This window comes from Protobothrops mucrosquamatus, unplaced genomic scaffold (assembly GCF_001527695.2).
Source record: "Protobothrops mucrosquamatus isolate PMUCROS unplaced genomic scaffold, P.Mucros_1.0 scaffold2758, whole genome shotgun sequence".
In the NCBI taxonomy this organism is placed as follows: Eukaryota; Metazoa; Chordata; class Lepidosauria; order Squamata; family Viperidae; genus Protobothrops; species Protobothrops mucrosquamatus.
In genome coordinates, this window is record NW_015388797.1 from 1 (window position 1) to 11,053 (window position 11,053).

The 11,053-nt window shown below is 38.6% G+C and overlaps 1 protein-coding gene across 1 annotated transcript; it reads right to left on the reverse strand.

The window, feature by feature from the left end:
* Positions 1-4,001: 4,001 nt before the first annotated feature.
* Positions 4,002-4,424, reverse strand: LOC107296344 (ribonuclease pancreatic-like). The gene has a single exon (XM_015825690.1). It carries the CDS (start codon positions 4,422-4,424, stop codon positions 4,002-4,004), a length of 423 nt encoding a protein of 140 aa, XP_015681176.1.
* Between the last annotated feature and the right edge of the window lie 6,629 nt (positions 4,425-11,053).

The window sequence follows — 11,053 nt, forward strand, 5'->3', positions numbered from 1 at the left end:
ATTTGTAGGTCTTTGTATTTTGTTATCTTCTCCAGTTCTTTCTCATCTATTCTGCTGTCTCCAGGCACTGCCACTATCCAGACTTTTTTGTCTTTCTTATTGACAATTGTTAATTGTCACCTCCCAAGGACCCTGACTGGTGTAATCTCCTTATCACAAGACCTATCACAAGCCTCTCACTGATGACTCACACCTGGCCTACCACAAGATGACTCACGCCTGGCCTACTACAAGACCTACCACAGACCCTCACTTGACACATCCCCACCTGAAGCCCTTATAAACAGAGGAACGCTGACACAGACCTCCCCTAAACTCTGCTGAAGACGTTACCTAGCCTGGTAACGAAAGGTTCAGAAACAACCCACAAGCTCAGAGAATGAACCTTCACCCTCACCCTATACCCGAGCTACAGATATTTGCCACTATTGTAAGTTGGTAGCTCTAACAACACAAGGTTTAGGGGTTAAATTCTAAGGATGATTTAGAATGTGCATATGTGTGTGCGTGTTTGTGTATGTGTGTGAGAGATGAAATATTTTCACTGGGCTCATCTATCCCCATGGTGTAATTCAGCAGATATTTTCCTCGAGAAGGTTGCTACACCCAAGGTTACAAAACTAGGGAACATCTAAAAAGGATGTAAAAACCTCTTCATACAACCATAGTTTTGCAGTTTGTAACAGCCAGTTTGACAAGAGAAAAGGGCTGCAAGTGTCATCTTCAATTGTCTGGATTCTTCTTGAAGCGAGCCTAAAGAGGAGAAAATTGAAAAATTGAGTGAGTTGGGGGTGGAGACAGCTGTCAGAGCGGCTGAATGCAATTAATTATATATATGAATATTGTTGCTATTATTTCTAACTGATCTTTTAGGGCTTGCCAAGATCTGAATGGAAGGTTCATCCCAGGTTGGTTATGAAAGTTCTTTATGTCCCTTGGTAACAAATAGTTATGTCCATTTGTTATTAATGGACCTATAGAAAGCACACCCATACCTGGAATGCCAGTTGCAGCCTCTCATCAACCTTTGCCTAACCACATACTTTCAATTTGATGGGCAAACATATCAACAAATCAAAGGAATACCTATGGAATCCCCATTTTCAGAACTCATAGCAGAGGTCATAATGGAATCAATAGCAGTCCCACACATTGAACCCCAAATATGGGTTATGCATTGGAATTCAATTCTTAACATTCCAGATTGAGGACCATGGACAATGTTCTTTAACATCTGGAAAGTAGAACCAGATTGAGAAAAAACACCTTAAAATTGCTTAATTAGTCTTCCCTGGTCCTTCCCAGTCAGTGCAGTGTGGTTCTTTGGACCATTCCTGCATCTACAAGACACTTTAGATTGTTACTGAATTAAGATATTCAAATGCTAAGAATTGACTTTAGGAAAAGTATGAAAAAAGTTAGACATAAACATAAAATCATAGGGCTGAAAGCAACTTTGGAGGTCTTCTAGTCCAACCCACTACATTATAAGATTTCAGACCTTATACCATCTCCAACAAATAGTTGTCCAATCTGAAAACATCCAGCAATGGAGCGCCCACAACTCTGGGTGGCAAAATGTTTCATTGATTAAGTGTTTTCACTGGTGCTTTGGAGAATAAGTCAATAAAGTTTAATGAAGAGAAGGACGAGGGGTGACATGATAGCAGTGTTCCAATATCTCAGGGGCTGCCACAAAAAAGAGGGAGTCAAGCTATTTTCCAAGGCGCTTGAAGGAAGGACGAGAAGCAACAGATGGAAACTAATCAAGGAGAGAAGCAACCTAGAACTAAGGAGAAACTTCCTGACAGTTAGAACAATGAACCAATGGAACAACCTGCCTCCAGAAGCGATGAATGCTCCAACACTGGAAGTCTTTAAGAAGAGAATGGACAGCCATTTGTCCAAAATGGTATAGGGTTTCCTGCCTGAGCAGGGGGTTGGACTAGATGACCTCCAAGGTCCCTTCCAACTTTATTATTATTATTATTATTATTATTATTATTATTATTATTATTATTATTATTATTATTATTATTATTATTACTACTATTATTAGTTTAGGTTTAGGTTTTGGTTTTGGTTTAGGTTTAGATTTAAGATGTTGATTTTTTTGATTCCTTGTCATCACCTTTTCTTATAAATGAACAACTATAGAGGAGCAACTATTATCTGAGCCTGCAAATGAGCTAGTTTCTCCATAATCTATACGTGCAAGTCTGTTGGGAAACAGGTTGAAAGGTATGGTTGGTAATAATGTTGAAAGTCATTCAAGCATTTCATTACTATTTTCACACTTTAGAATTGACCAATCAGTATGCATTGTATCAATATGCAGTTAGGTTAGGTAAAGACATTTTACTGCATTGCATTATGGCTTTTTTAGCTGGGTTTTAATCACTTCAGCTTTTTTTTATGTGTCCTTAGGCATGATCTCTTGACAGGAAAGTGGAATAACATGCCAACATAAAAAATATGCAACGAATCAACACTTCCATCAAAACCTTGTGTGTTTCACTGAAAAATGTGCAGCTTGGGAACGTAGAAGAAGCTGAAGTGAATGTGGTGATTTATTAGAATCCTACAATGTAATCCAGAGTTAGTATTGCTGCATAAAAAGGTTCTTAGACAGTAACAGAGTGAGTGATATGGCTGGATCCTTCTGCGGATGCCCCAAAAAACTCATGGCGTTTACTGAATTACTTTCCATAAATATGATGGAACGGAGAAAGCATGTACAGAATGTATTAGCAACGCAACTGAATTTCTGCAATAGATCCTCTTTAGTTAGGATGGCATGGCATACACTGTTTTTTTCCAAGCATTTTGGCCTTTTGGTGGCCTGCTGGACACTGTGCCCCAAAGACCATTGGGTGGAGATAAAGCAGATATGAAATTTAATTTCCTTACCATGTTAAATTAAAATAATAAATTATGGCGATTCTTCTTCAGCAGTGAATTTAATGATTTTCTGCCATAGAAGTTGAGCAACTGGTAATTTTGAAGGTCCCTGGGAATTATACCCAAGGTTTCCTACAGCTGTAGAGCCCCTGCAGCTGTAGATCCCCTGAATGGGGGTGGTATTGTCTGTGAAGCAAAGCAGCATTTTTCTCAAAGGGTGTAGCAGAAAATAATTACTCGGTTCAGAACCAGTTGCATTAGAAAGTACAAATTTTAGAATCAAACACTCTCGTTATTTGCAATTTGCAGTCATCTAGTTTATTCAGAGAAATCAGCAGGCACAGTTTAAGCTGCAGCAGCTTATTTAGGGTTGGAACAAATCACATGTAGACAATAACAACCTCCGTGTTGGCATTGTACACCACAGCAATCTTTGGTTAATTGGATGGGACACAGAAATTATTGCAAGAAGACATTACATTAAAGCATCTAGAGCGATCCTGGGAAAACATGACTTTGGTTGAAAAGCTTGTAGTACCTACATGTGCTTCTCCCCACCTCCATGTTCCCCTCCAAACCCAAGGAACCACACATCTCTAATGCTGCGTACATGTCTGATTGTTCAAAACTTTTCCATATTGATTTACAGGCAAGTGTGGCTGACTCACAAGTTCATGTTCCTGATATGACGGCTGTCTCTTGACTATTGATAGACCTCCAAGCCACCCCCAGAACATGAATTTGCAATGGAAATACTAAAGGTAGACTGAAATAATCTGCCCAGGCAACAATCTCTCTAGCTCATATCCTAATGAAGTAGATCTTTAATCTAGGATGTGAATAAATTCATCTAAAAACCCAGGAGAAGAGCAGGGAAAGAGTAAAGAAGTAGTTGAAATGGGGATCTGTAGTTCCTCAACTTGGTCCTGTGATCTGTTAACTTTGCTGGGGAAGTGGGAGGGGGAGGGGAAGAACTATTGCTAAGCTGGTGGACATGCACTAAGAGGTTTGCGGCAGAAAGAGCAGTAGCAAGGGAGCATTCGCATGCTGTGACCAGCGCATTCTTGGACTTCTGCAGGTGTGTTGTTATACACCACCTGTTACAAAAGTCTCTCAAAGTGAACAGGCTTCCTGCGGACACAGGCCAGGCGGACCCTCCGGTTCATAGTACGCCCATTGTAATTGCAGTTTGGGAATCTTCCGGTGTTAGTACAATGGGTCACTGGGAAACTGCTCCTGCTATCGTACAAATTTCTTTGATAGCGTGTTCCGCCACTTCCGCAAACTGCTATGATACTGTTGCGAGGGGCATTGATAAAGGTGTTGCTGGGTTTGCACCTCCGTCGAGTCAGCCCCCTTCGCCGCATCATCTGGTTACAGTAGGCGTTTGGATTATTGGCTCTGGTTTTGGGATGATCGATGTGGCTCTTTGCAAAACTTTGGTAAGTTGCGGCTTCTCCGTAGTGCACCAGCAAAACCCCAAGAAGAACAAGCAGCTGGAGGAGCAGCCTGGAGACGGTCATGATGGCAAAATCGGGATCTGCAGAAGAGGACCAGAGAGAAGAAAGGGAAGGGAAGGGGAAGAGTAAGAAAGAAAAAAAAGAGAGAGGAAAAAAGGGAGAACTAAGAAACTATAAGCATAAAAGTGAGAGTACATCTATCCATTTCATGGAACCATATCATTTCAATGAGGCATTAAGACACATTGTTACATTTTTTGATGTAAAATATTCCATGTGTAAAGGAACCACTTTGTTAAATTTATTTCAGCATACTTTAAAAATAAGGAAAATTAGAAAATAGTATCTGCAGCTCAGGGCTGAAGTGTGAAGTTCTGGATGCTTCCTAAGCTTGGCTGTGTGTGTATATGCAAATGTTTCATTACCCAACTAGATTACATCATCAGTGCAAGGGAGTGTGGGGCTTGTTCCCTGTTTATATGCAGTAGCTTGCCTTGCTAATGCTGGTGTGTGTGTGGTAGGGGTGGAAGGGGTGTAGTTTCCAAATATGGAGAAACCCCACCAAAACATGCAGGGAAAGCTACTTTATATATATAAGCAGGCAGCAAACCCCACACTGACTTGCAACCAAAAAACCAAACTCAGACAGCACCAAGAACTATACAGCTAAGAATAAAGACTCAATCAAGTACAGTTTGATTCCTGGGGAGTTTATGAGGTTTTTTTGGGGGGGGGGGGAACAATATGTAAGTAATTTGCTACTGCCTTTTTTGGGGGGGAGGGAGCTGCAATATTTACTTATGAACTTCTAAGTTATCGCCATGCTGCAATTTGCAATTCTAAGCAGCTTGCAACAATTTGGAATACACAAAACATCAAAATCAAAATATCAGAAAGAGGACTTCCGGTTCCGGATCGCGGCATCTCTAGTCGCACAAAAAGACTCGTCTCCTCGTTGTCTAGTTTCCCTCCGCCTGTAGACCCTTATGTGGGTCGAAAGTCACCCTGGAGGGTGCGAATTCTGTCGGCGAGGCTTTGCTCGGCTGCGGAGGAGTGGCGGCTCCTCCAGCTGTTCGAGCCATCTCTGAGGGCAGATGGAGAAGTAAGATCGGCCAGTAAAATGGCCGATCACCCAGCTGCTCCAAACCGCAAGTCAAAGAACATCTAAGCATTGAGAACCACCGTGGTGAACCTGGGTGAGATTTTTTCTTGGCTCCTCTCTTCAATCTATTTTGCTTTTTTTTTTTTTTTCCTGTAAGAGTCTTGTTGGAACTATTTCTCTGTCTTGAAAAAGCAGCTTCTACATGTTTGGGAAGAAAGGCGTTGAAAAAAAGAATAGAATAAAATTTTAAAGACTATATTTTATTTTCATCTGCTTTGGGGTACAGAGAGCTCAGAAAGCAGGGAGGAAGAAGAGGAGAGGGAAAGAGGAAGAAGGGCCGACTGACTAGCTCAGGGGTCTACAAACTTAGCAACTTTAAGACCTGTGGACTTCAACTCCCAGAATTCCTCAACCAGCCATGATGGGTGAGGAATTCTGGGAGCTAAGTCCACAAATCTTAAAAGTGCCAAGTTTGAAGACCCCTGAGATAGCTGGTACTGGTGCATATTAATAAACATGGATAAATTCATCATACATTTGTCAGTGCATAGGGAAAGTGATTCAGCAAAGGAATAGCCACCGAAGAAACTAAAACTGGTACTTTTTTCCTTTTTTTCTACAGTTTGTAATATTTTATTAGATTGCAGAATAAAATACAAAAATACAAAAGCAAATAGTAGGACACAGTGGGGAGGAAAAAGGGGGAAAAGTGAGGGGAAGAAGGGGAAAAGAACAGACTTCCTCTGTTGCAGTAGAAGGAAGCATTAACATTGAACCTCAACTTTTTACTTTTCCATAATATTATAAACTAGCAATTTCTATAACAACAAATGAATCTAATCAATAAAACCCAAAATCCCCCCTTCTTTAGTCATCAAGTTTTTGACACCTTGCTAAGCACTGGTGGTACTCAAATATTGTCATGTCCTAAAAGTGGTACAATCTGTGAAAAGGTTGAAAAGCCCTGTAAAGCCCTGTAACTAGATAACTTCAAAGAAATATTCTGTAACTCTCTGCTGACATCTAGTGGTCATCTGCAATTAAGATGGCATACAGGGCTGAGTTGTGGTTAAAGACCACCTGTAATTTATCTGTGGTGGAAATTAATTTCAGTTTCCTGAGAGAATAAGTAAATAGTTACAGGCTGAGGACTCTGTGGTTAAAGGTTAATCTTTAACTTACCTTAAATTGTAATCCTGCGTTGAGTGATAGTTACCAGTTTCTTCAGAAATAGCTTCTGACTTACGAGGTGCCATTGAAATGATTATATAGAGCTCAGTTGATTTGGGGGTGGGATTAAAGAGGAAAAAAAGAAATAGTCCTATACCAAATATGGTACGCAGATGTCTTGTGAAACTGGGATGGTTAGGTTTCCACTGTAACTGTGGGGCCCCAAAACCACAGTGAAGAAATAACATTGATTGCAGAAATAGGTAGAATTAATACCTGCAGGTGCTACAAAGGCATCACAAGTGTGACAACAGTCACAATGTAATATTAAAAGGGACCAAAGCCAACGAAACCTGCTCCCCTTTGATCTTCAGCCATTCTAATAATTATGGATTGAGGATGGCTTCATATTTCTATACTCTAACCATCCATAAGTATAGAAGAGTCTTTTCCCTGGCCCGTTTAAATTTCTTGCCCTCAGCACTACTCAACGGGCGATTCAAGAGGCTCCTGTTTAGTGAGCGACTATGCCCTTGTGATAGGGATGAAATTGAAACTGTGGAGCATGTCTTATCATACTGCCCTATGCATAACACAGGCAGAATTAAATTACTGTCTCTCCTTGGAATTGATCCCTCTGGTTTTAATGTTAGTAATTTGGTCTTATATTGTTTAGGGGATGGCTCCCCCTATATTACTACTCAGGTTTCTAAATTTCTTTTAAGAGCTGTAACTATTAGAGGAGAACGTTGTAATTACCTTTAGCCAAGGCTTCTGGTGTTTAATTGTTTGTGATTATATTTTCTTGTATTTTTTTTTGTTGCACTTGCATTTTGGTCTGTGACCGCAAATAAAAAATTATTATTATTATATTAAAAGGGGATATTGACTTAGGACAGTGGTGGCGAACCTATGGCACGGGTGCCAGAGGCGGCACTCAGAACCCTCTCTGTGGGCACGCTCACCATCGCCCCAGTCCTAGGCCTTCAGCTGGGTTTTATAAAACCTTTTTGCTTTAGGCCTCCACCGCCGTGTGCAAAAAAAAAAGGTTCAATCAATCAGTCAATTTCAACTTCTCGCGGGAAAAAAAAGATCTTGCAAAGTTGGAATTGATTGATTGAATTTTTTAGTCCCACCCAGTCTGCCATTAGCACCACAGCCACGCCCACCCAATTGGCCACACCCAGCCAATGGGCCACACCCACCCGGCACCCAATAATTCATAAGTGGGTTTGGGGTTGCAGTTTGGGCACTCGGTCTCTAAAAGGTTCGCCATCACTGACTTAGGAAATAGGGAAAGGAATAAAAAGAACTAGAATGAAAATAATATGACTGTCGGGGAAAGTATTGTATAAAATATTCTAAGATAGATTAATAAAAAAAATAATGGAGTTGGAATGGACCTTGGAAGCCCCTGCTCAAACAGGAGATCCTATACCATTTCACACAAATGGTTATCAAATCTCCTCTTAAAAAACCCAGTGTTGGAGCATCCACAACTTCTGGAGGCAAGTCCTTCCACTGATTAATTGTTCTAAGTGTCAGGAAATTTCTCTTTAGTCCAACAGGACGAATGGAAAGTGAATTTAAGGAAAAGGGCCATTTGGAAGAAAGTAGAAAGATTTCTATTCTAAAACAGTGTGGAGTTACATCTATGGGAGCCAAGAAACATGTTGATTGATGGAATTATGAAGCAAAATAGGTTATGAACGATAAGGTGACCAACTTTTTTACAATAAAAAGGAGGACACAAATAAATTGAAGAAAAAANTGCTTACATGCCTATTAATTATTATTTAAATGAGTACTTTTCCATTGAATGAATATTTTTTGTCAATGTATCATCTTCTAACAATATATTGGAAATATCTGAACAAGAAATATCCTTCATACTGAATTTTACGGCAAGTGCTGCAGCTAGAGTATCAACATTCATTCTCGATTTCTCACTTTTCCAAAAATCATTAGCAATTGAAAAAAACCCTTTCAACTGCTGCATTAGTTCCAGGGCAGCACAATGTAAATTGAACAAGAATAAATTCCTCTAAGTCTGACAATTTTCTTTTTATAACTAAAGGAAGAAATTTTTCTTCAAATCGAGTTTTATATTGAAGGATAAAGTCATTCAAAATAAGACTAACTTCTGTAGCTGAAATGTGTTCACCTTCAATCTTTTGAATTGTTTTGTGAAAAATAGATGCTTGATTATGTACAAAATACATTAATAGATATTTCATTATTGAAAAACGATTCTAGGATTTTAGGACATTTGTCAAAACTTAAAAAATATGAACGGAGAGGCTCAAATAATTATAGAACACGCTCTATAGCAGGTGTTAGAGCAAGCCATCTAACTTTTGAATATCCTAAAAGTTTTTTGTATTGAACATTTGCTTCTTCACAAAATTGTTTTAAAGTAGCCACACGAATGGTAAAACGACTAAAATACAAATAAATTGTAGTTATTATTACTTCTATATCAATTGGCGTGGCACATGATGCTGTGTTGATTGCATTTGACAAAATATGTGCATTACAACCTATTCCTAGTATTTTCTTTTGGAGTAAATCTTGTAATTTTACATACACATTATTCACCCCTTTGCGTCTTCGCCCACCAAAATTTGTGTTTGTATTATCAGCTGTTAGTGCAACAAATTTGGATTTCAAATTGTTTTCATTTATTACTCTGTATAGATGGTTTGACAAAATTTCAGCAGTTTCACCCTCAATGGATTCTAAATTTAAAACTTTTACTTGAACGCCCTTGGTAACATTAAAATATCTTACTAGTATTGGATACAATTTACTTTCATTATGATTGGATGCATCAGATAAAACTGTTACAAATGCTGCAGTTTCCAAGACTTCTGTAAGTATTTTGTCACAAACTTTTAACACATCTAGGGAGAACTTCCCCTTCCACCTTTGTGTCTTAATGAAAGTTATTGTGGTTTCTTTGTTCAAACAGAAGAAAATTACAACACTAGTTGAGGTGAAGTAGGTTTTGGTTACTTACCCAGAAGAAACTGGAAGAGAAATGATGGCAATTTAGACATTTCCTTTGGTGGTTCATATTTGTGATAGCCTTGCCCTTTGTTTTGCAGTTGACACATATTAGATGAGATGTGTTTGCACAATCTATTTTTTTTTATAGGTTCATGATAGGTTCATGATAGCAGTGTTCCAATATCTCGGGGGTTGCCACAAAGAAGAGGGAGTCAAGCTATTCTCCAAAGCATCTGAAGGCGGGACGAGAAGCAACGGATGGAAACTGATCAAGGAGAGAAGCAACTTAGAACTAAGGAGAAACTTCCTGACAGTTACAGTAATTTTTAAATACTGATTTAATAATAACCTCGCATTTTGTCCTGGTGCATGAAAATTTAGCATCGTGAAACTTTTTCAATAATTTAGTTGTACAATCCATACTACGAAAACTTTGATTGTGAATTATGGTATGGAATGCAAATGTTCCCTCCATTGCAGCTAACTGTTTTTCATCTCCAGAATACTTTGAAGTTTAAAAAAAACATGTTACTTTACAACTGGAAGCAGATGCATCTGATGTTTGCTTATGTTTCTTGGTGGTCAAGTGTTTCGTAATAGCTGTTCTGACCCCAACTGCAATACAAAATTCTTCGTTGCAAATATTGCAGGAAACAATGTTATCTTTCTTTGATGTGAGGAATGGAAATTCCTTATTCAATTTATCGTTGAAATGGCATTTCCTCTTTTTTGATTTTTCCATCCCTAAATGAAATTTAAAATTAAAAATAAAATATAGAGCTACACGAGCGATGCAAGCACATTCATTATGAATAAATAAAATTAATTATTACAACTGAAACAATAACTTGTAAATAAAATTATACTTATTTGGAAATTATTAAATAGATAATGAATTAAAACGTGAATTATTGTGCTCACCTGTGTATGATTGAATATTCACTGAGAAAGAAGTGAGTCTAATGCATGTGCGTGTGCCGTGTCGTGTTTCGATAAGAAGTAAACAAAGCCACTTGCACGCGGCGCACTCTTGCGCACAGTGCACTCTCTCAAAACAATTCTCCTGTGCGGAGCGCATGCGTCTCATAATCGCATCTCGTCGCACTGTACCGAGCCTTGACGAATTGTCATGTCAAATACAAATACGTCACATCACACGCAACGGATTGGATTGGCATCGATCGAATATGGAGATTTACAGATTAGCAGTGCTTTTTTTTTTTTTTTAAAGGTGCCGGAACTCTCATCTTGTTAATGTTTTATTTATATAATTTTATTTATATATTCATTTATATAATTTAAAAATATATATTCAATTCTTAACATAAATTTAATTTATTGTATTTAAGGCAAATGTTCATAGTAAATTCCAAAGTTTTGTCCAATGTTCCTGCCAGAATAAGAACATTGA